We start from the raw sequence: 26,746 nt of genomic DNA, 5'->3' as shown, positions 1-26,746 counted from the left end.
TTCAAAACACATTTTACTTGTATCGACAAAATGAAGATCTGATTAATTTTTTTGAAAGGCAGGTCTAGCGGTTTTGGAAATCCAATGAAAAAAGTAAAAAATAATGCCATTTGGCGGTCAAAAATGAATATTAGATATATGTACATCGTATTATCAGATATATTATAAAGATTATAATAATATGTACAAATTTTGTGTACATTTATATGGGTTCCGTACCAATGTTTACACACTAGACGTCTACGCGGCGCTTACGCGCTTTGATATTTCGCCTCCAAATTGGTCACGTGATCGATTTTCTAAGGATCCCCCAAGTTATATTTCGTCAACCACCCCGTTCCCCTAAAAACCTTATGTGATTAATAGACGCCCCTTTATATTCGAGTATGTCAATAGGGGCTAGGTAAACATGGATTGAAAATGTTTTAATTTTTTAGAAAAAATCAGGTAAAAAATAAATACACGTGATATTTTACTGGACCTTTCCATCCCCCACGTTATATTTTGTCAAAACCCCCCTGCCCCCAAAAAATCTTATGTGATTAATCGAGCCCCTTTATATTTGATTATGTCAATAGAGGTTAGGTAAAGAAGGATCGAAAATGTTTGGATTTTTTGAAAATACAGATAAAAAATAAATATACGTGATATTTTACTGGACTTCTCCATCCCCCACGTCAAACCCCTTCATGACCCTAAAAAACCTCGCGTGATTAATAGATTCCCCTTTATATTCGAGTAAGTCAATAGGGGCTAGGTAAAGATGGATTGAAAATGTTTGGATTTTTTTTTGAAAAATATCAAGTAAAAAATAAATACACGTGATATCTTACTATATTCCTCAATCCCCCAAGTTAAATTTCATCAACCCCTTATGTGAATAATAGACGACCTTTTATATTAGAGTATGTCAATAAAGGTTAGGCAAAGATGGATTGAAAGTGCGCTAAGTATTAGTTTTAATAACAGTGTTTATTTTTTCATGAAAATAAAACCAAATATTCATTTTACACAAAAATAAAAATAATATAAACAAACTTACTTATAAAAATTAAAATTCATAAACAGATTCTTCTGCGTTTTGTGAAAAAGTCTTGCGCTTTTTGCTTCTTCTTGATAAAGCATTTATAATACTTATTCTTGTCCATAATTTCAGTCTCGACTTGTTTCTAGTTCCTTCGAGAACACAATCAATGTTTTTGTTTCACGGTGAAGGAAAAGATTTACATCAAAAGCATTTTTCCTTTATCTCAAATGTGTCCTCGTGCCCCTTAAATTCCAGAAAAGCACTCCGCTATCGTATACTGTCTTTCATTAAACTGATCCATCATAAAGACTTTAAAGTACTCCGTAATGAGTCCACAGGTGCATAAAGAATTTACCAAATCACACTGACATTTACCAATATAGAATATTTCTTTAGTAGTTTTCACAAACCTTTTAAACGACTCTTGAGCTTTGCTTTTGTTTTCTTTCCTATATCTATCAAGAAAACTAATCAATTTCTTCTGTATACTCTTCCTGTTTATAATTTTGCAATCGAGTTTGCTCCAAATTTCAATCAATTTGTCTGCGACTATAGGAGTGAATGTTTTGTATGAGAACATTTTGTTTTCTTTCTTTGCACGTTCGGCTAAAAAGAAATAGTATCTTAAGACGTCTTGTTTTGTCGGCAGGTTAAGTCCACTGAACTCGCAGGGTTTGCCGAATGTTGTAATGTCGTTACCGGGCATATGTTTTAATTTACTAACACTTTTTGAACTCATTTTTAATTATTTGTAAGAGATACATTGATATTTGGTTAAATCTGTTTACAAAACGTCACTTGACAGTTTGCAAGATGGACGCTTGACAGTTTACAAGATGGACGCTTGACAGTTTTCAAAATGGACGCTTGACAGTTTATCGACTCCATTGTGAAGTTGGTCACAGATATTATTATTACAATTGTAACTAGTGGTGTATGGTATCGTGCCTTAAGGCAAATTGCTGGAACTTCCCGTACCGTAATGAAATATTCGAGAAATTTTAAACGTTTTCAAATATATTACTACAAATACACTAACTTTTATTACTTTTGCTATCTTGTTATATCTGAGCAAATCAAACGTAAATTCAAATTAACCGTAAACGTAAATCAATTTATCTCCAGAACATTAACAATCGTCATTTCATTTTGAATTCAATTTCAAAATAAAATATTTGCCCAATTAACACAAAATTAGAATATAAAAAAGGGACCCTACTGACGAGCAAATTATTATTTAACCCAGAAATTGAAAAATAGACTCTACTGACGAGCAAATCATTGAATAATCTAGAAGAAAATAAAAAGGGACTCTACTGACGAGCAAATTACTAAATAATCCAGATATTGAAAAGAGGATCCTACTGACGAGCTAATTATTAAATAATCTAGAAATTGAAAAAAAAGGACTCTACTGACGAGCAAATTATTACATAATCTTGAATATAAAAAGAAACTCTACTGACGAGCAAATTATTAAAAAAATCAACAAAATAAAAAAGGACTATACTGCTTAGCAAATTTATTAGCAATTTAAAAAAATAAGACTACTGACATGCAAATTAAAAAATTATCAAAAAATAAATAAAAAATTATAATATTCAATATTAATATCAAAATTGAAAAAGTGCTCCCGTATAAACGCACAGTCTAAACGCATTTGCGAATAATTCTGTGCGACATTTTCACTTATACTGTGCTTAGCTTGGCGGCATTTTCACATTTTTCAATAGTTTTCACAAAATTGGAAAAGTGCTCCAATGCATAAACAGTCTAAACGCACTTGCGTAAACATTTGTACCAGAGTGGCGCTTAGACTGTACTTAGCCTGGGTAATTTTTTGAATTTTTGAATCCAAATTTACAAAAATATTTTTTGAAAAAAAAAATTAGAAACAAAAATTTTTTTTTCCGAAAGCAATTATTTTGTTGAAACAAGCAGAAAGTTCTTTGAATCATTTAAATCGGATGCTTAGTTCTCTCAAAAACTGCCATTTTTTAACATTTAGCACTGTATCTCCGAAACTGCTGGGCCTACCTTTGCCAAAATCTAATCACCACTTCTCCCAATCATTGCAAATTGCATGTTTTTTGGATCATTCAAATTGGACGCTCCGTTCTCTCAAAAACTCGTTTTCTCTTTTCTGCACTCTTTGCTGTGTATCTCCGAAACGGCTGGACCTGCCTTTGCCAAAACTTAATAAGCACATCTCCCTATCAATAGGAATCGAATGGTAAATGAATCATTCAAATCGGTTAAACAGTGCTCCCAAAATCGTCGACAGAAACATTTGTATCCGCACACACACACATACACCTATGTTTTCTAAGGTATGTCAAAATGTTCAGAAACCTCTGAAACGTGAAGATAAATAAACATTTTCATTTTCCATTTTTTGCGATTACTATAACATACCCTACGGAAAGTTAATTAGGTGCAAGTAGCATTTTGCCTTAAGGCAAGTTGCCTACATTTGTAAATAATCAATAAAAAAAAGCTAAGCACAGTATAAGTGAAAATGTTGCACAGAATTATATGCAAATGCGTTTAGACTGTGACTATGCGGAAGCACTTTTTCAATTTTGTGCAAATTGGGCAACTATTTTTTTTTTTGAAATTGAATTCGAAATGAAATGACGATTGTTAATGTTCTGGAGATAAATTGATTTATAAGTATAATGAGTGATTTATAAGTATAGCGAGTTGCCTTAGGACATACACAGTTTATGTCCTAAGGTCCAGCATTCTAAAATTAGTTAATTTTTATTTTTTTAACACTTTTCATAGACCTATAATATTATTGAGATCATAAACTCTGAATTCAATTAAAATATAGAACGAAACTAGTTACAGATAACATTTTGTCTTAAGGCAAGTAGCATGTGTAAATATTTACTTATACTTGTGCACTTGTTTTACCTGTCAATTTTTTCACTTTTTCAACTGTTTACCTATCTACCTCTCTATCTGTCTACCTGTCAACCTGTATACTTATTTAGCAGTCTATATCCATCATTCTACAAGTTTATTTGTCTATCGTTCCATTTTCTACTTTACTACCGCAGGAAAAAATCTTATGATAACTGTATCATCGAAAATTCTGTTATCATAACATTCTTGCTTGCTTGTTTATATGTAAAATACGCCTGATCGTACAGCAAATAGATAGACAAACAACTAGCCCTAAACGGTTTAATAATAATTAATTTAAATAACTTACCTTCTATTCTATATTGTATTTTTTCAGGCCATTATGTTCTGAAGAATGTCTCAGGGGCATGTACAAGCCCGAAATCTGCTTCACAAATTCCTGTGGAATTATTTTGGCACCCAGGTTCCAGGATACAAAATTCCTGCCGGCTCAGGTTGAAGAATTGGGTCTGAAATTAAAAGTGAGTGAAAATTCTTGTGCCTTAAAATCAAATGTCTTAAATTTTATAATCAAATTATTGATAACTATATATAATTATTATATGGGAAAATTCTGGCTCATAAATAGCATTGGTAATGAAAACTGGGAAAATGTCTATCTAGAAATATTTTACATATAAACAAGCAAGGAAGAATGTTATGATAACAGAATCTTCAAACATTCTTCTTTGTTTGTTTATGTGTAAAATACGCCTGACGGCACAGCAAATAGATATATATTTTCACATATTCACTAACAAGTAACAAGCAAGAATGTTAATTAATCCTAAGCCTCATTAATCTATATCTATTTTTAGATTTTGTGGTTAGGAGAAAACCTCAATAAAGCTGTGAAACTATTAAAAACATCCCAAAGAACCCCTTCTAATATTTTAGTATTTTATTGGGCACCCAGTGAAATGATTCTACCAGGAACACCATCAATAACTTTACCATCTTGCGAACAGTATTCATCCTTCATAAATTCAAGTAAGTAACTAGTGGTGTATGGCATCGTGCCTTATGGCAAATTGCTGGAACTTCCCGTACTGTAATGAAATACTCGAGAAATTTTAAACGTTTTCAAATATATTATTACAAATACTGTAACTTTCATTATTTTTGCTATCTTGTTTGTTATATCTGAGCAAATCAAATGTAAATCATAAATCGTAAATAAAAAAAATAGTTGCCTAATTTAACACAAAATTAGAAAAAGTGCTCCCTTACAGTCACAGTCTAAACGCATTTGCAAATAATTCTGTGCGACATTTTCACTTATACCGTGCTCAGCTTGGCGGCATTTTCACATTTTTCAATAGTTTTCACAAAATTACTGGAAAAGTATTCCATTACATAAGCAGTCTAAACGCATTTGGCGAGAACATTTGTATCAGAGTGGCGCTTAGACTGTGCTTAGCCCGGGTAATTTTTTGAATTTTTAATCCAAAATTACAAAAATATTTTATGGAAAATAAAAAAAGATGTAATAATTTTTTATCCATTTGTGATACTGTCAAGAACTCTACTGACAAGCAATCAGAAGAAAAAACACAAGACTGTACTGTAAATTTTAGGCAAGGAGATTAAAAAGGGACTCTACTGACGAGCAAATTAATTTTTAACTTAGAAGACGAAAAAAGACTATACTGACGAGCAAATTGAATCTCAAATTAGATGTAGAATAAAAAAGGACTCTACTGACGAGCAAAGAAAAAAAGGACTCTACTGACGAGCAAATTAAATTTCGATACAACAAAATAACAAGGGACTCTACTGACGAGCAAATTATTAAAAACATAGAGAATAAAAAAGAAAGTCCAATAAAGAAGAGACAATGAAAAGGGACTCTACTGACGAGCAAACTGTATGTGGACGCAAGAAGAAAACGGATTCTACTGACGAGTAAATAAAATTTTATTTTAAAAAAACCTAGTTGCGGGCAAATTATTAAAAACATAAAAAATAAAAAATATAGGACAACTAAGATGCGAAAATAAGAAAAGGATTCTACTCACGAGCAAAGAAGAAAGAGGACTCTACTGACGAGCAAAGAAAAAAAAAACCCTACCGACGAGCAAATTAAATTTGAATCTAAAAAATGAACAAGGGACTCTACTGACAGGCAAATTATTATAAACATGAAAGATGAATATGAGAAACTAGTTGGGTGTATGGCATCGTGCCTTAAGGCAAATTGCTGGAACTTCCCGTACCGTAACGAAATTTTCCATTTTTAGACTTTCACTAACTAAGGATAAGATAGCGTTGCCATGACAATTAATCATTATTCATTATTCTTAATCCTAAATTTTCCTCCCCAGATTGCATTTACGATCCAGCAAGAGTAGCAAAGTTTTCCTGGTCAGGCCTATCAGCAAGATCTCCACATGCTGCAGCAGCTTTGCAGAATTTCAAATTTTCCAGAGAAGACTTGATAAAACTTTTAAAATCCTATCAGCATTTAAAAAACGCTGAACAAGCAGCCTGCGATTGGATGAGAACCGGAAAACAAATCTGGTCGCAATGGCTGGTGCACGAAGTCAACGTGGTGAAGGAAAAGATTTATATTGGAGGCATTTTTCCTTTATCTGGCAGCTCTTATAAGGCAAGAGGTAAAAAGTAATATATATATATATATATATATATATATATATATAACATATATAAAAATGGAGCTCTCGATCAAATGATTCGGTAAAACTCGAATACGGCTAAACCGATTTGGCCAGTCTTAGTCTTGAAAAATTCGTATTAATCAGTAAATTGTCGGAACGGTGAGATATTATTTCAAAATCGCGTAGAAACTTTACATTTTTAATTTGAACATTATTGTAGAAGCGTAATTTGAATAAAACAATGGACGGTGGCTCATACGTCAAATGTCAAATGTTTTTTTAGGTGAATATTATTTAATTGTGATTAAATTGTAGTAAGTAGTTTTGTTTGTTTTTTTTATTTATATACAAAAACGTTTTTTTTTTTATTTATGATTTATTGGCTTTATAAACTAGTACAATGTTAGTAAACATTTTGACGTAAACAAATTGACGGCTTGAAATATATTTTAAAAATAAAAAGCGTTGTAATACAGTTATGAAATTATAGTATGTCATTTTTTAATATGTGTACTGAATTATAAAAAAATAAAATCAAATACGTTTCTAACAGAAGAAACTAAAAAATCGCAATGCACATTTGCATACTCTATTTTTATTAGTTGCGAATAGGCGGTTGGACTTGATATGAGAAGTACTTTTGAAAAATATTTTAAAAATATACAATATTATACTAGAGCTATAAAATTTTGGTATGTCATTACCTAATATATGCACTCAATTATAAAAATATAAAATCACATATGCTTCTTACAAAAAAAGCTATAAATGTGCAATTTTGTAAACAAATGCACACTTGCATATCTAGTTTCCAATAGTTGCAAGTCCACGGTTTGATGAGTATTTTGAAAAATATTTAAAAATATAATATATTTATAAATAACGAAAAGACTCTACTGACGAGCAAAATTAAAAATAAAAAAGGAACTCTACTGACAAGCAAAATTAAAAATAAAAAAGGAACTCTACTGACGAGCAAATTGAATATCAGACCAAAAAATAAAAAAGAAACTCTACTGACGAGCAAGTTAAATATTAGACCAAAAGATAAAAAAAGGACTCTACTGACGAGCAAATTGAATATCAGACTAGAAAATAAATAAAGGACTCGACTGGCGAACAAATTGATCCTTAGGCTAGAAATTAAATAAAGGACTCTACTGACAAGCAAATTAAATATAAGATTAGATAATAAAGAAAGGACTCTACTGACGAGCAAATTGAATATCAGACTAGAAAATAAAGAAAGGACTCTACTGATGAGCAAATTGAACATCGGACTAAAAGATTAAAAAAAGATAATTGTTCGTTTGATACGTGTCATTTGTTGTGATATAATTGGTTTGATTTTCATAACATAATTTATATTTACTCAAAGTCATATTGGACGTTTGTGCCTCGCCCTGCTCTACATATATACTTTTTATTAAATTTACTTTAATTCATCGAATGTTACTTGAAACTTTTCAAAAAGCAGGTCAAAGAAGAAACACTTAATTCATTTTCTATCTCCCCTCGCAGAAATTTGAAAATTTTGTATAAGCTCAGTAGTATTATTTACAATTATACACAAAATGCAGAATCCAAAAAGAATCTCAATAACTTGAAACGGAATCAATTGGTCGAAAGACTAAATAAGACTTGGGTTGGATTATACCATGTTTCCTATAGAAAGTGTATGAAACTTCAGACAAAATATAGACAAACGAATGGGGTTTATTGTTTTTATAATACCTCATTGAAAATAGCATTCAAACGACACATCTTTATACACTTAAAGTATTAATATATTTGATTCTCTAGAAATCGTTTAGAATATACCTTAATTAGCAAAACAACGTTTGCCGGGTCAGCTAGTATATATATATACTAGCTGATCCGGCAAACGTTTTGCTAAGTAAGGTATATTCTAAACAATTCCTAGAGAATCAAAAATATTAATACTTTAAGTGTATAAGGATGTTGTAGAATTTATATTAAAAGTTTATGTGAATAATAATAATACAAGCGTTTATGCAGAAGGATAAAAACAGACTGACTGATTATATATTCTTTAATTAATCACAAACATTACAAATATGATTAACAATCTCATATTGACACAAAACAAAAGAGAAACATTTATACATAAACATAGAGTAGGCATAGAGCGTTTAGTATCAAACTTCAACAGATGTGTTGTTTGAATCTTCTATACAATTAGGTATTACAAAGGTCCAAGTTGACTTTGATCAAATATAAACTATATTATGAAAACCAAACCATGTTGATCTTTTGAAAAAAATAATTTTTGGTACGGGAAGTTCCAGCAATTTGCCTTAAGGCACGATGCCATGCGCCCCACTAGTTTCATTTTATTTTGAGACTCAGTTTGCTCGTCAGTAGAGTCCTTTTTATATTTCAGGTCAATACTAAAGCTTTTAGTAAGTTTGTTTTTATCTTCTAGACTGCTAATTTGTTTGCTCGTCAGTAGTGTCCTTTTTATATCTTAGGTCAATATTCAATTTGCTCGTCAGTAGAGTCCTTTCTTTATTTTCTAGTCTGATATTAAATTTGCTCGTCAGTAGAGTCCTTTATTTATTTTCTTTTCTGATATTCAATTTGCTCGTCAGTAGAGTCCTTTCTTTATTTTCTTTTCTGATATTAAATTTGCTCGTCAGTAGAGTCCTTTATTTATTTTCTTTTCTGATATTAAGTTTGCTCGTCAGTAAAGTCCTTTCTTTATTTTCTAGTCTGATATTTAATTTGCTCGTCAGTAGAGTCTTTTCTTTATTTTCTAATCTTATATTTAATTTGCTCGTCAGTAGAGTCCTTTCTTTATTTTATAGTCCGATATTTAATTTGCTCGTCAGTAGAGTCCTTTCTTTATTTTTTAATCTTATATTCAATTTGCTCGTCAGTCGAGTCCTTTCTTTATTTTCTAATCTTATATTCAATTTGCTCGTCAGTAGAGTTCTTTCGTTATCTTCTAGTTTAGTTTTTTGTTTGTTTTGCCACTCTAGAAATTTTCTAGAAATACTTTACAGGGTAGTGGTCAGCTAGTATAAACATAAATGTTAAAAACTAATGAAATGCTGGGGCTTAGATCTATATGGATCAGAGACATGGACTCTGAGAAAATCGACAAAAACTTTAAAATCAAGGTTATAGCTGGTTATACATCTTTTTCCCTCTACTTTCAAATATCGTTGCTAAACAATGCTTAACTCAACTAATTTTTGACACATAGGTGGTGGACCTTTTTAACTCTGGACCTTCATATATTACTATCTATTTTTTGATAAATTCTGGGAAATTATAACTGGGAAAATGTTATTCGACAAAATGTACCTTTGATCGATTCCAAATTTAGGTTCTGAATTTGAATAACATAAATAAAAAATAATATAACCTAGAAAATGTTTTATAAATACCAATGAGTATATAATTATGCAAATGAGATCTTTCAGAGCACCGTGTTTGAGAAAAATATGCCAAAAAGTGCATTTTCATATTAACATTTCAAAAAAGTTAATATTTTGAGTTTCTAGTAACACTTGCGATTCGTTTAATAACGTTTTTGTGTATAAATAAAACTACGAACAGAACTACTAACTACAATTTAATCATAATTAAATAATATTCACGTAAAACATCTTAATAAACGTAATTGAACATCATCTGTCAAAAACGTTTGACATTTGACGTATTAGCCACCGTTCATTGTTTTATTTTAAATTACGCTTTTACAAAAATTTTCAAATTAAAAATGTGAAGTTTCTACGCGGATTTGAAATAATTACTCACCTTTCCGACAACCTACTGTTTAGCACGAATTTTTCAAGACTAAGACTGGCCAAATCGGTTTAGCCGTTTTCGAGTTTTACTTGGACATTTGAAAGAGAGCTCCATTTTTATATATAAGATATATATATATATATATATATATATATATAATCAATATCTTTTTCCCAGGTATTGTGGTTGGTGCAGCCATGGCCCAAGAAGCAATTGGTAAAAACGCGACGATTCTTCCCGATTACCAATTGGAAATTCTGGCAGCTGACGGCCAATGCAAAGCAGATTTGGAGCTGAAGACTTTTATAGACTACATTGTGGAAAAATATTACGAGCATTTGGTTGGCGTTTTGGGGCCAGCTTGTTCAGATACCCTAGAAGCTTTAGCAGGAGTCTCTAAACACTATAACACACTTGTTGTGTCTTATAGTGCTGAAGGAGCCACTTTTTCCGACAGGGAAAAGTAAGTACACTTGGTTAGTGTGAAATTTTCAAAAAATCGGATTTTCAATTTTTCCATATTTCGATAGGTTATACTTTTAAAACTGTTGGTTTGGTATTTAGCCTTGAGGCAAGTTATATGAACTTCCCGATTTATGTAAATAATCGACTTAATCAATAAAATATAAATTAATTTATGAGTGGATTTATTACACATAATTGAAAACGAACGAACACGTTAACTCGTAGTATTTTATAAAAGCAAATTTTCAAAAATCAATAATTTTTTAATTGAACCAGTTTCCATAGGACTTCAATGATTTATTACGTTTATTTAGACCAAGTACTATATTGTTATACCAAGTAAATCATCTAATTTTAATTTTAACAAACGTCAACAAAACTACTCATTTTCTCAAATTTTGATAAATTTTTAAAATTAAACTACCTGTCGTAAGGCCGTAATATTACAGTAAGTTCTATAAGACTGACAAGCAAACTCAATTTTAATAAAATGTTTGTAATGGGACTCTACTGACAAGCAAATTATTAATTAATTTCAATTTAGAGGAAAAGAAAAGGACTCTACTGACGAGCAAAATATGAATAAGAAATGTCTCTAAAAAAGAACTCTACTGACGAGCAAACTCAATTCTAATAAAATGTTTGTAATGGGACTCTACCGACAAGCAAATTATTAATTAATTTCAATTTAGAAGAAAAGAAAAGGACTCTACTGACGAGCAAACTCAGTTTTAATAAAATGTTTGTAATGGGACTCTACTGACAAGCAAATTATTAATTAATTTCAATTTAGAGGAAAAGAAAAGGACTCTACTGACGAGCAAACTCAATTTTAATAAAATGTTTGTAATGGGACTCTACTGACAAGCAAATTATTAATTAATTTCAATTTAGAGGAAAAGAAAAGGACTCTACTGACGAGCAAACTCAATTTTAATAAATGTTTGTAATGGGACTCTACTGACAAGCAAAATTATTAATTAATTTCAATTTAGAGGAAAAGAAAAGGACTCTACTGACGAGCAAACTCAATTTTAATAAAATGTTTGTAATGGGACTCTACTGACAAACAAATTATCAATTAATTTCAATTTAGAGGAAAAGAAAAGGACTCTACTGACGAGCAAAATATGAATAAGAAATGTCTCTAAAAAAGAACTCTACTGACGAGCAAACTCAATTCTAATATAAAATATTTAAAAATGGATTTTACTGGCGACCAAATTTGAAATTCGTAAATATAAAAAAGACTCTACTGTCGAGCAAACTAAAAATTGATAAAAAAGACAAAGGTACTCTACTGACAACTGATCAAATAACTTGATAGAAATGTACAAAATTGATTTAAAAGACAAAAAAGGGACTCTACTAACGAGCAAAATTATTAATATTAAATTACTTGAAAAAGAGACTTGAAAAGCGGATTCTACTGACGAGCAAAGTTATAAAAAAGGACTCTACTGACGTGCAAATTGAATATCGTCTGGAAAAAAGTAAAAAAATTACAAGCAATCAATGAATGTATGTTAATTTTAATTACACGAAGTTCTTCAAACACAATTTTTACTCTAATCTAGGTTCGTTTCTAAATGAAGGTTCGTTTCTAAATGCTAATTACAATGACAAACCGATCATATCGTATTTGAAGTATGACTTTAATTAAATTATTGTTTTTAAATATTATACATATTTTAATGCTATTATAGATATTTAATTTTTAATTTATCATTATATAAATGTGTACAATGATTGACGACACTAATAAATATGTGCATCACGAGTGTTACCTACCATATTACTATATAAACATTATTCTAAATTGTTATATGATGTATTTATTTTTACTTAAATGCCATCTTGTACAGTAGCAAATAAGTTTTACTTCAATCGCGTGTGAACCTTACGCGCACTCTTTTTTTACATGTTCTATATATAGTTCTCCGTAAAATGAACTATCGATTTTTTGATCGGATCAAAAATCGAATTTTGGCAGTCCAAAAACGACCAAAATTTTGGGTAAAATTCGACTTTTTTTTAAAAAAAATAACGCCGTCATTTTGACAATTTTTGATTTTTTTTCTTTATCGTAGTTCATTTTACAGACAAATTTATCTAGTTTAACGAGATTTTTTTTTTAAATTTCTTTTACGTAGAAGGCCGGAATCTCTGCAGCGGTGAAGGGTCTTTTTTTTTGTCGCGCCGTTGGAGATCGACGATAACTTAAAAAATATTTAATTTTTTTCTTCAAAAATTTTACTATGTAGTCTTAAAACATGTGTAAACATATTCCTAAAATCTTGAATTCTTTAATAAAGAAGTTTTTTTAATATAAATTCCCAAAAATCACTTTCCTTTTAGGCAGTTACACTAGTTGTGCCTCTTAATACAATCCTTTAACAAATATTTACTAGCAAGATTTATTCCTTAGGTATCCATACTTCTTTCGTACAATTGGAGAGAACAAACAGTACGTCTACGTTTACCTAAAATTGATGCAACTTTTGGGTTGGCGTCGTGTTGCTTCGTTAACAGAAGAAGGACAAAAATATTCAGAGTATATTCCACATTTAGAACAGACTTTGCAGGAAAACAATGTGCAGCTTATAGCAAATGCCAAGTTTCCGAAAGAACGTGAACATTCTGCAATGACTAGGGTAAGTGATAAAAATTCAAATCCAACAAGATATATATATTAGGTTGTTCAAATATCTCCCTTCCGCTTTTTTGCTCTTGGTTATAATGCAAAAAGGCGGAAGGGAGATATTTGACAACCTAATATATATAATATATATATTATATTATATATATATATATATATTATTATATGAGTAATATTTTTGCAGCCCAACCCGTCGAATTAAAAAAAGATTAAATAACAAAATTATTTATTCCATTAAACGTTTCGACACTTGATGTGTGTCATCATTCAGTAATCTAAAAAAACATATAACATAAATACACAGTTGATGATAAATATAAATATATAAAAACAATTTGCACTCCGTCACCACCCCCCGGCATTAATTTGATTATAACTTTTTTAATTCTGATTTTATCAGAACTTGCAATATACTATTTTAAAGATAATTAAATGACCTACAACTTTCTCTATCATAATTTTTGCCGTAACTTCTCTTATTTTAAAACGGCTAAAGGTTATTAGTTTTTTATTATACGCTTTTGACGAATTTGTAGCAGAGGAGTCTAAAGAAGTTTCACTTCGAAAATGTGGGGTATCATTTGAAAGGTCTTTCTAAATAGAATCCAAATACTGAAACTTTAGTATGTAAGTTTACACATACATAAGCATATTTTTTTTCAAATTTGGTCTCTTTCAATTCAGAATAATTTGAAAAACATCAAATTAGCAAATCGGATTTTCTGGTAAAAACAATAATTCTCTTGAAAACTCTACTGACGAGCATATTAAATAGCAGCATACAAGCAAAAAGGACTCTACTGACAAGCAAAATAAAAAGAGACTCTACTGACGAGCAATTTAAATGCTGACCTAGAAGATAAAAAAGGACTCTACTGACGAGCAAATTAAATAAAAGCATACCAGAAAAAGGACTCTACTGACGAACAAATTAAATAGAAGCATACCAGAAAAAAGGACTGTACTGACTAGCAAACTAAATCGCAGCATGGAAATAAGGGACTCAACTGACGAGCAATTTAAATATAAACATACCAGAGAAAAGGACTCTACTGACGAGCAATTTAAATGCTTACCTAGAAGATAAAAAAGGACTCTACTGACGAGCAAACTGAATTCAGAAATAAAAAGTAAAAGAACTCTACTGACAAGCAACCTGAATCCAAAAATCTAAAGAAAAAGGACTCTACTGACGAGCAAATTAAATAGAAGCATACCAGAAAAAAAGGACTCTACTGACAAGCAAACTAAAAAGAGACTCTACTGACGAGCAATTTAAATGCTGACCTAGAGGATAAAAAAGGACTCTACTGACGAGCAAGTTAAATAGAAGCATACCAGAAAAAAGGACTCTACTGACAAACAAACTAAAAAGAGACTCTACTGACGAGCAATTTTAATGCTGACCTAGAAGATAAAAAATGACTCTACTGGCGAGCAAACTGAATTCAGAAATCTAAAGAAAAAGGAATCTACTGACAAGCAAACTTAATCCAGAAAATTAAGAAAAAAGGACTCTACTGACGAGCAAAGTGAATCTAGAAATCTAAAGAAAAAGGACTCTACTGACGAGCAAATTAAATAAGGCACTCTGTTTGGACAGCCGCGCACTCTTTAAACAATCATAACTCTATCAATATTTGTGTAATAGAAAAATAATAAAAAGCAATAATTAGTCAGAAAAAGACCTTGAATTTCAGAGATATAATAATGAGAAATTGGTTGTTTTTTTAATGGATTTTTTTTATGAAATCGCGAGCTTTTTGAAAATCGTTTGTACTAAAGTTATGGTATTTTCTAGAATCCATCAAGATCCTCAAACCAAGTTAATTCTAGATGGAATACGATTATTTTTAATTTTGGTGGAAATGCCACTCATAAACTATTTCAACGCAGAAGTACTCATTTTAGAGCGTATTTTGAGCACTATAAAACCCTATTTTCATATCTAGCCTAATATTGTTCCTAGAACACTTTATAAAACACCGATTTATTAAGATTTTTGTTGACATTATTTTGTTCATTTCATTATTTTCGTTAAAATGGTATATTTCTGAAGATAATATCAAGCATCTCCCAACTCCTTAGATTACAATATAATATTATAATAGATTATTTAAAAACATGTAAATTAGACATGTAAAAGTAGAAAACGAGTTTAGTTAATATTAGCTCTAGATATTATTAATTGTAATTATGTTATTATGGCAATAAGGATGTACCCAGATGCCAAGATAATTAATTAATTAAAAAAAAACAGTTGACCAAACGCAATTATACTAGTATATAACTGACTTGTTTATATTTGTAGTATCTATTAGACTTGCAAAAACGTAGAGCAAAAATTATAATAGCCGATGTCTACGATCCAGTAGCAAGGGCCATTATGTGCGAATCCTTAAGACTCGGAATGACTGCCAAAGATGGTTATGTCTGGTTTTTACCAACCTGGTTAACCACTGGCTGGTGGAACACAACTTTGCATAATGGCAATAAGGAAAACATATCTTGCACAGAAGAAGAAATGCTTGAGGTGAGTATTTACCACACTTCTAGTCTCTTCATACAATTTTTAACTTTTTGTAGAGTAAGTTATAGTAATGGGCCGAAAATCGAAAATGAAAATTTTTGCATTTCTCGACGTTCTCAAGGTTTCTGAACATTTTGGCATACCTCAGAAACTAAATGGATGTGTGTGTATGTGTACGCATTTTTAGTATTAAAAAAGGGACTCTACTGACGATCTAATTGAATCCAAAAATCTAAAGGAAAAGAACTCTACTGACGAGCAAACTTAATTCTGGTCAAAAAATATAAAAGGGACTCTACTGACGAGCAAGCTTATGTAATTTTGGTCAAAATAAAAAGGACTCTACTGACGAGCAAACTGAATATAAAAATTCAAAAAAAGGACTCTACTGACGAGCAAACTGAATATAAAAATCTAAAGAAAAAGGACTCTACTGACAAGCAAACTTGAACTGGAATTAAAAAGAGACTCTACAGACGAGCAAACTTAATCTAGAATTAAAAAAGAACTCTACTGAAGAGCAAACTAAATCTAGAATTTAAAAAGGGACTCTACTGGCGAGCAAACTTATTCTACAGTTAAAAAAGCGACTCTACTGACGAGCAAACTTAATCTAGTATTAAAAAAGGGACTCTACTGACGAGCAAACTTAATCTAGTTTAAAAAAAGGGACTCTACTGACGAGCAAACTTAATCTTGAATTAAAAAAGGGACTCTACTGACGAGCAAATGTAATGTAGTATTAAAAAAGGGACTCTACTGGCGAGCAAACTTAATCTAGAATTAAAAAAGGGACTCTACTGACGAGCAAACTTAATCTAGAATTAAAAAAGGGACTCTACTGACGAGCAGACGAGTTTGCTCGTCAGTTCATATAATGCAAAATATAGTTTGATTGTCAGTAGAGTCCTTTTCTTTTCTCATGTCTGGTATAATACAGATGATGATGAAAAATACTAAATACAAAAATTAAAAAAATTAGCCCAATCTAAGTACAGTCTAAGCGCCACTCTAGTACAAATGTTTACCCGAGTGCGTTTAGAATGTGACTATACCGGAGCGTTTTTATAAATTTTGTGAAAAATATTGAATGAATGAATGAATGAATTGTGAAAATGTGAAAATGCCGCCAAGCCAAGCACATTATAAGTGATAATGTCGCACAGAATTATTTGCAAAGGCGTTTAGACTGTGACTATACCGGAGCACTTTTTCAATTTTGTGCAAATTAGGCAACTATTTTTTTTTATTTACGATTTATGATTTACATTTGATTTGCTTAGATATAACAAACCAGATAGCAAAAATAATGAAAGTTACAGTAGTTGTAATAACATATTTGAAAACATTCAGTATTCCTCAAATATTTCATTACGGTAGGGAAAGTTCCAGCAATTTGCCTTAAGGCACGATGCCATACACCACTAGTTTTATTTTAGTATTAAAATTTTAAATTAGCTTGTCAGTAGAGACCTTTTTTTGTTTTGACATTTTAAAGTTGCTTGTCAATAGAGTCCCTTTTTGTATAATTGGTCATCAGTAGAGTCCTCTTTTTATGGACATTTTAAATTTGATCGTCAGTAGAGTTCTATTTTGTATTGGCATTTTAATTTGCTCGTCAGTAGAGTCCCTTTTTGTATTTCCATTACAAATCAGTAAAGTCCCTTTTTGTATTAGAATTTTAATTTGGTCGTCAGTAGAGTCTCTTTTCCTTTTAACATTTTAAAGTTGCTCGTCAGTAGAGTCCCTTTTTTATTTTTTAGATCTAAATACACCACTAGTTTACTATCAAATTCTTCCTTGCAGGCTATAGAAGGTCATCTGTCCCTTACCCATGCCTTTTTTGCTCCCGATGATCAAATAATGCAAGAAGGCAGGACTGTTGGTGAGTGGCGAAGGGCCTACCAGGCCAGATGTGCTCGAAGGAGAGTCCAGGAAAGTGTTTATGCAGGTTATGTCTACGATGCTGTTTGGACATATGCTTTGGCCTTGCACGAGTTGACCAGAAAGAACCCGATGGCTATTGCGCAGATGCACTCATTGAACACGACAAGGTAAAAAAAAAGTTTGTGCCTAGTTTTATTCTCGTTATTTGAGATAAAACAAAAAAACTTTATTTCTTAAAAATTACAATTAATATATTAAATACTTCAAATTTATAATATAATATAATGAATAATAATTAAATAACTGAACTGATATATGTACTGGTATAAGTTATGTATAATAATGCTCTACGAGCATAGAGATCTCGGATCTTTTATAGGTAAAAATATGCTCTATCAGCAAGGTGGTTCTTGTAATTAGATGTAAGCAGTGTCAGCAAAACAAACTACTTTTTGTTAAATTTGTTCAATTTTTTTAATTAGTTTTTTTTGATAATTTTGAACTTTTTCCCCGAATTTTGAGAATTTTTTGGATTTTTTTTAATCGAGAATTTGGAATTTTTTGTTAGATTGATTTTTTTAAAATTCTACTAAACTCTGACGAGCAAAAGAATAGGAAATTATTAAAAAGGGACTCTACTGACGAGCAAAAGGGATTGGAAATTATTAAAAAAGACTCTGCTGACGAGCAACTTCATGAATTATTATCATGAAACAAAAAAGAATTCTACTGACAAAAAATCTCTAATTAATAAAAACAAATGATATGATAAAAACAAATGATATGAGAATGATACAAAAAGGAACTCTACTGACGAACAATTACATAAATTATTTTCCAAATTTTAAAATTTTTTAAAAATAAATTTTTTGGATTTGTTTATTCGAAATTTAGGAAATTTTGAATATATTCAATTTTTTTTTTTGAAAATTTCGAAATATTTTTGTTTTTTATAAAAAAACTTTTATATAACTAAAAAAGCTAAACTTTAAACTTTGAAATAACTAAAATATACAAAAAAGAGACTCTACTGACAAGCAATGGATAGAGAATTATTAAAAAGGGACTCTACTGACGAGCAAAAAGATAGAAAATATACAAAAAAGGGACTCTAGTGACGAGCAATGGATAGAAAATTATTAAAAGGACTCTACTGACGAGTAAAAGGATAGGAAATTTATAAAAAGGGACTCTACTGACGAGCAAACAAATAGAAAATTATTAAAAAAGACTCTACTGACAAGCAAATAATAGAAAATATACAAAAAGGGACTATACTGACGAACAAAAGAATAGAAAATTCATAAAAAGGGACTCTACTGACGAGCAAAAGATAGAAAATTATTAAAAAGGGACTCCACTGACGAGCAAAACCCCCACAAAAATTATTACAATCTCTATAAAATTACACATTATTAAAATCTCTATAAAATATCCGATAAATGAAGTATTTGAACTTCCTTATAAAGACTTCAATTTGTTTTCGGAACGGCTAGACTTGCCTTCGCCAAAAACTTATCAGCACGTCTCCCCATCATTAGGAATCGAATGTTTTTTGAATTACTCCAATCGGTTAATCCGTGTTCGCGAAATCGTCGACAAAAATTTGTATCCGCAAATACATACATACACGCACACACACACATACATACATTTTTTCTAAGGTATGCCAAAATGTTCAGAAACCTTTGAAACGTGAAGATATATAAAAATTTTCTTTTTCGATTTATTTGCGATTACTATAACTTGGTTAAAATGATTTTGATAAACTGTTGTTTTTTCCTTTGTCAGTCAATTGATGGAGATAATAGAGAAAACGGATTTCAATGGTGTTTCTGGAAGGATTAAGTTCTATGGTGGTCCATCCAGATTTTCAGTTGTTCACATCATGCAGTGGCAAAAGAATCAGTCAAAGTTAATTGGATCCTTTCATCCTAATATCACGGAAGATACTGCACAGGTAAAATAACTATCTACTTGGGGTAATAAAAGAGGCCATGAGTTTGATAGAAAACAAATTATTCATGTCATGTCATTTTTTATATTTTTATAATTATATATTTTAACACAATTTTATAAAACATAGAAATATCTTCTATTAATTTATATATTTTTACACTGGTGACCTACGACATCTACAATAAAGATAGTAATTGAACATGGATACAAGAAATAAAAAATAACATAGACTTTGCTCTAATGACTGGTTTTCCGTTGGATTCTTAAAAGGTACGCCCAGTCCTCAGGTTAACACATTTACTCTAGCCATGACACCGGACTTCCGTTGGCATACCAATTCTGTATGTCTAGACTTTGGGTTATCGCTGACACCAAAAAGTTCACTGGAATCGCAATTCAACCTCTCCTTGTCCTTTAACTCACCAAATCGTCTTTTGATGCCATCTTTTTACTACTTTACATATTTCTATATACTTTTCTTGCACACAGATTTATATTTTACTAGTTGTCTAATATTCTTTTCCCCAGGTGACTGGTGGTGTTCTAAACCTAGACGAATCGTCCCTAATCTGGCCCTCTGGCCAGATCCCAAGTGACGGCGGCAGCGACGATGAAGACTTTTTGGAAAGATCTTGTGCCTTTGCAGGGCTCGCCAGAGCCTTAGGCTGGGGTTGCAATAAAACCATCGTTTTGGTCAACGTGATTATTTTTGGAATTGCCGGAATTATTATCGGAGGAGCTTTGTTCTTCATTAGAAAACGGTAAGTTGGATAAATAGTGAAAAAATATTAATAAGTTGTAATGTGTGTTGCAATTCCGGCAGGTATGAAGAAAAGTTGAAGAAGTCCCAGAAGTACATGAAGAATTACGGTTTGGATCTTTTGAACATCGGTGGTTTGGACAAATGGGAAATGGCAAGGGATCGTGTAGTCATCAACAGGTACAGCCAAAAATATCAATATGTAAACCACGGTGTATATCATCGTGCATTAAGGCAAATTGCTGGAACTTCCTGTACCGTAACGAAATGTTCGAGAAATTTTAAACGTTTTCAAATATATTATTACAAATACTCTGTAACTTTCATTATTTATGCTATCTTGCTATATCTATGAGCAAATCAAATGTAAATCATAAACCATAAATCAATTTATTTCCAGAACATTAACACTCGTCATTTCGTTTCAAATTCAATTTCAAAAAAATAGTTAGTTGCCTAATTTACACAAAATTGGAAAAGTGCTCCCGTATAGTCACATTCTAAACGCATTTGCAAATAATTCTGTGCGACATTTTCACTTATACTGTGCTTGGCTTGGCGGCATTTTCACATTTTTTAATAGCTTTCACAAAAATTTATAAAAAACGCTTCAGTATAGTCACATTCTAAACGGACTTGCAAAAATTTTCGTACTGGGTTGTCACTTAGACTGTGCTTAGCAGGGGTATTTTTTCATATTTTTTCAAATTTTTTTAACTCGACATTAAATTTGTATAATTTACATAATAAAATTGGTAAAGTGCTCTCGTATAGTCACATTCTAAATGCATTTGCAAATGATTCTGTGCGACATTTTCACTTGTACTGTGCTTAGCTCGGCGGCATTTTCATATTTTTTAATAGTTTTCACAAAATTTATTAAAACGCTCCAGTATAGTCACATTCTAAACGCGCTTGGGTAAACATTTGTACCAGAGTGGCGCTTAGACTGTGCTTAGTCTGGGTAATTTTTTGAATTTTGTATTTAGTATTTTAATCATAAACTGTGTTTTACGGACATGAAAATAAAAAGGACTCTTTTGACAAGCAAACTATATTTTGCATTATATGAGCTGACGAGCAAACTGAAATACTCGTCTGCTCGTCAGTAGAGTCCCTTTTATTAATTCTAGATTAGTTTGCTCGTCAGTAGAGTCCCTTTTTAGTTCTAGATTAGTTTGCTCGTCAGTAGAGTCCCTTTTTAATTCTAGATTGGTTTGCTCGTCAGTAGAGTCCCTTTTTTAATTCTAGATTAGTTTACTCGTCAGTAGAGTCCGTTTTCTTAATTCTAGATTAGTTTGCTCGTGAGTAGAGTCCTTTTTGTAGATTTCTAGATTAAGTTTGCTCGTCAGTAGAGTCCCTTTTTTAATACTAGACTAGTTTGCTCGTCAGTAGAGTCCGATTTTTAATTCTAGATTAGTTTGCTCGTCAGTAGAGTTCTTTTTTAATTCTGGATTAATTATGCTCGTCAGTAGAGTCCCTTTTTAGTTCTAGATTAGTTTGCTCGTCAGTAGAGTCCCTTTTTTAATTCTAGATTGGTTTGCTCGTCAGTAGAGTCCCTTTTTTAATACTAGACTAGTTTGCTCGTCAGTAGAGTCCGTTTTCTTAATTCTAGATTAGTTTGCTCGTCAGTAGAGTCCTTTTTGTAGATTTCTAGATTAAGTTTGCTCGTCAGTAGAGTCCCTTTTTAATACTAGACTAGTTTGCTCGTCAGTAGAGTCCCTTTTTTAATTCTAGATTAGTTTGCTCGTCAGTAGAGTTCTTTTTTAATTCTAGTTTAAGTTTGCTCGTCAGTAGAGTCCTTTTTTTAATTCTAGATTAAGTTTGTTCGTCAGTAGAGTCCCTTTTATTAATTCTAGATTAGTTTGCTCGTCAGTAGAGTCCCTTTTTAGTTCTAGATTAGTTTGCTCGTCAGTAGAGTGCCTTTTTTAATTCTAGATTAGTTTGCTCGTCAATAGAGTCCCTTTTTTAATTCTGGATTAATTATGCTCGTCAGTAGAGTCCCTTTTTTAATACTAGACTAGTTTGCTCGTCAGTAGAGTCCATTTTTAATTCTAGATTAGTTTGCTCGTCAGTAGAGTTCTTTTTTAATTCTAGTTTAAGTTTGTTCGTCAGTAGAGTCCTTTTTTTAATTCTAGATTAGTTTTATCGTCAGTAGAGTCCCTTTTTTTAGTACTAAAAATGCGGACATACAAAACACGCACACACACACATCCATTTAGTTTCTGAGGTATGTCCCTTAAAAATGTTCAGAAACCTACAAAACGTCGAGAAATGAAAATATTTTCATTTTCGATTTTCGGTCCATTACTATAACTACCCTACGGAAAGTTAAAAAAGTACCATGTTTACTTTATCTATTATTCCAGGAAACTCGGCGAGGGTGCTTTCGGTATGGTCTACGGTGGTGAAGCCCATTTCGAAGACGGCTGGGCAGCTGTTGCTGTGAAAACTCTAAAAATCGGTTCAGACACCGAAGAAAAACTAGATTTTCTCTCCGAAGCAGAATCTATGAAACGATTCGATCACAAGAACATTGTCAAGCTGTTGGGTGTGTGCACTACTAATGAGCCTGTGTACACTATTATGGAATTTATGCTCTATGGAGACTTGAAGACATATCTTTTGGCAAGAAGACATTTGGTTAACGACAAGAGCATGGATGCTGATGAAATTTCCAGCAAGAGGTAAGATAAAGATAAAGATAAAGGATATTTATTGATAAATAAGGGGGGGAAATATGCAAAAAAGGGACTCTACTGACGAGCAAAGGATAGAAAAATATTGAAAGGACTCTACTGACGAGCAAACTAATCTAGAATTAAAACTGACAAGAAAAGATACTAAGATAGAAAATGTACAAAAAAAGGAACTCTATCATTTCAGCTTTTGCACGTTAGTAGAGTCTTTTTATTAATTTTCCTTTTTTGGTCGTCAGTAGAGTCCCTTCATTAATTTTCTATTCTTTTGCTCGTCAGTAGAGTCCCTTTTTTGTATATTTTTAATATTGTTAATATTGTAATTTAATATTGTAATTTTGTTACTTCTTAGTAATTTTCTAGCTTTTGCTCGTCAATAGAGTCCCATTTTGTATATTTTAGCTATTGCTCGTTAGTAGAGTCCCTTCTTTGTTTATTTTAGTTATTGCTCGTAAGTAGAGTCCATTTTTAATAATTTTCTATAGATTTGCTCGCCAGTAGAGTCCTCTTTGTGTATATTTTTGTTATTGCTCGTCAGTAGAGTCCCATTTTGTATATTTTAGCTATTGCTCGTTAGTAGAGTCCCTTCTTTGTTTATTTTAGTTATTGCTCGTAAGTAGAGTCCATTTTTAATAATTTTCTATAGATTTGCTCGCCAGTAGAGTCCTCTTTGTGTATATTTTAGTTATTGCTCGTAAGTAGAGTCCATTTTTAATAATTTTCTATAGATTTGCTCGCCAGTAGAGTCCTCTTTGTGTATATTTTTGTTATTGCTCGTCAGTAGAGTCCCTTTTCAATAATTTTCTATTCTTTTGCTCGTCAGTAGAGTCCCTTTTTTGTATATTTTGGCTTTTGCTCGTCAGTAGAGTCCCTTTTTAATAATTTTCTATACTTTTGCTCGTCAGTAGAGTCCCTTTTTAATAATTTTCTATCTTTTTGCTCGTCAGTAGAGTCCCTTTTTAATAATTTTCTAGCTTTTGCTTGTCAGTAGAGTTCTTTTTTAATAATTTTCTAGCTTTTGACTGTCAGTAGAGTCCCTGTAATAATGTTCTATTTTTTGGCTCGTCAGTAGAGTCCGTAGTAGAGTCCCTTCTCTAATTTTTTATCCTTTGCTCGTCAGTAGAGTCCCTTCTTTAATTCTAGATTAGTTTTCTCGTCAGTAGAGTCCGTTTTTCGATTCTAGATTAGTTTGCTCGTCAGTAGAGTCCCCTTTTTAATTCTAGATTAGTTTGCTCGTCAGTAGAGTTCCTTTTTTGTATATTATAGCTATTGGTATATAAATAATTCTCTATGCTTTTGCTCATCAATAGAGTCCCTTTTTTGTATATTTTTGCTATTGCTCGTCAGTAGACTCCCTTAATTAATTTTCTATCCCTAGGTTGACTCAAATGGCGTTAGATGTCGCGAGTGCCCTAAGTTATTTGGCAGAAATGAAATACGTGCACAGGGATGTCGCATGCAGAAATTGTCTGGTAAATGCTCAACGTGTGGTAAAACTTGGCGACTTTGGTATGACCAGAAGAATTTGCGAGAAGGAGTACTATAAATTCCTCAGACGGTAAGTTAATGCATACAAGTATCAATTTATCTGTTATACCGGTTTTTTGAAGTAAAACTTCTTTAGGCGCGACACGGGTGTAAATCCGTACAAATGCAACGAAAACGCCAACGTGAAGTTGAACACTACGACGCTAGTAAGCGCAGCTATCGCAGTTATTCGATCTAGCCTGCGAGCAAAACAAAAAATACATCAAATGTCATATCATATGTCAAAAACAAAAAACTTGAGTTTTCTATTTAGCTCGTAGTCTCTAAACATTTTTTGAAGTAAAACTTCTTTAGGCGCGACATGGGTTAGCAGTATAATTCGTGAGTTAATAAAAATGTCAGGATCGGAAGAATATTTTATCCCGTCCCCCATAAATAATCGTAGTGCAAATGATCGCAAATAAATAATGAAATAAAGAAAAAATCTGCGCTTGTAAGAAATGATAGCTTTGGCTATGTATGTTTTGTGTGTGATCGACTTTGTCTTCAAAGTGACTTAGAAATATCAAATGATGCTCAAAAACAAATTCTTAATAATGTTTTTTGAATATTGATTAAATAATCAGGTTGGTTGTCCAAACTTGTCGAAAGATATTAAATGCGGGTAAATTCCCACTTTGTGTAAGTTTAACGGGTTTGTATTTCTACCTATACCAAATTTCTACCTAAACTAGATATTGTATCTGAAAGGTTAATTTCACCTAGGTTGTGTTTCATGCAATTAGACGATTGCGACATGCAAATGGACAATTTGGAATGTTTGACCAAATTATAAATATGCCTGTTGACATTAATAATATGGTTAATTTATTACCTCGTAATATTGATGATGATCATTGCATTAACGTTCACATAAAAAAGCAAATGATTCATAGATCAAGCTATGTGCAGGGCTTGATAAACAAAACAAATATAAAAGTATGGCTTCAATTTGTTAGGCAAGACGGATATTACAGCTGTTCAAGGAATGAGATTATATCGTCAGCGAAAAAGTAAAAAAATACAAACAGTAAATGAATGTATGTTAATTTTAATTACATGAAGTTCTTCAAACACAATTGTTACAAACAATATTTGTTTAGGCGTTGTTTAACATAATCCACTGTGTGAACGAATATTATAGAATTTATTAATCAGCAATTACTTTTAAAACGATCATGTCATATTTCAAGTACGACTTTGATTACATTATTGTTTGTAAATATTATACATATTTTTAATGCAATCATAAATATATAAATTATAAATTATCATTATATAAATGTGTATAATGATTGACGACACAATCAATGTGTGCATCACGAGTGTTACCTAATATTACTAATAACATTATTCAAAATTTTTATATGATGTATTTATTTTTACTCAACTTAAATTTGCTACTTTATACAGTAGCAAATAAGTTTTACTTCAATCGCGTGTGATCCTTACGCGCACTCTTTTGTTCTTCAGAGGTATGTTACCAGTTCGTTGGATGGCACCTGAGAGCCTCGGAGACGGTGTTTTCACAACAGCCTCCGACGTCTGGTCTTATGGAGTCCTTCTTTACGAAATCGTGACATTCGGCAGTTTTCCTTTTCAAGGAAGTCTAACAACCAGGTTTTGGAGCACGTCAAAAAAGGCAACACTTTGAAAATACCACAAGGAATCAAACCACAATTGTAAGTAAACCCCAAATAGTGCAGTAAACGGAGAGGAAAAAAGGGTATAACCTATGAATTTTTTTACTTGTGCTCCGAGTTGAATGAAATTTTGGAACTAGGTTCTTCTTAACCTCAAGTTCAAATGAAAACAATTCTGATGACACCAGTTTTCAATTGTGTAATTACATTTTTTCAAACAACGTCGGAAATCGATAGAAGAACTAATTTTAAGAACAAAATGTCACTTATAGTTTTTCAAAAAAA

General features: G+C 31.5%; 1 protein-coding gene across 1 annotated transcript; it reads left to right on the top strand.

Annotated features, from left to right (window-relative positions):
* Window positions 1-568: 568 nt before the first annotated feature.
* LOC113386443 lies at window positions 569-26,504 on the top strand. Its single transcript, XM_026624223.1, is given in 15 exon segments — window positions 569-585; window positions 4,275-4,419; window positions 4,756-4,927; window positions 6,262-6,552; window positions 10,510-10,795; window positions 13,226-13,451; window positions 15,768-15,989; window positions 17,793-18,040; window positions 19,665-19,833; window positions 20,361-20,593; window positions 20,656-20,772; window positions 22,962-23,279; window positions 24,670-24,849; window positions 26,292-26,422; window positions 26,425-26,504. Coding segments are annotated over 15 exon segments (2,835 nt in total).
* The last annotated feature ends 242 nt before the right edge of the window (window positions 26,505-26,746 follow it).

This window comes from Ctenocephalides felis, unplaced genomic scaffold (genome assembly GCF_003426905.1).
Source record: "Ctenocephalides felis isolate EL2017-DRISC unplaced genomic scaffold, ASM342690v1 CF-g0.4_SCAFFOLD_03571, whole genome shotgun sequence".
In the NCBI taxonomy this organism is placed as follows: domain Eukaryota; kingdom Metazoa; phylum Arthropoda; class Insecta; order Siphonaptera; family Pulicidae; genus Ctenocephalides; species Ctenocephalides felis.
Note: the sequence above shows the minus strand (reverse complement) of the source record. Positions and strands in the feature narration are given on the sequence as shown.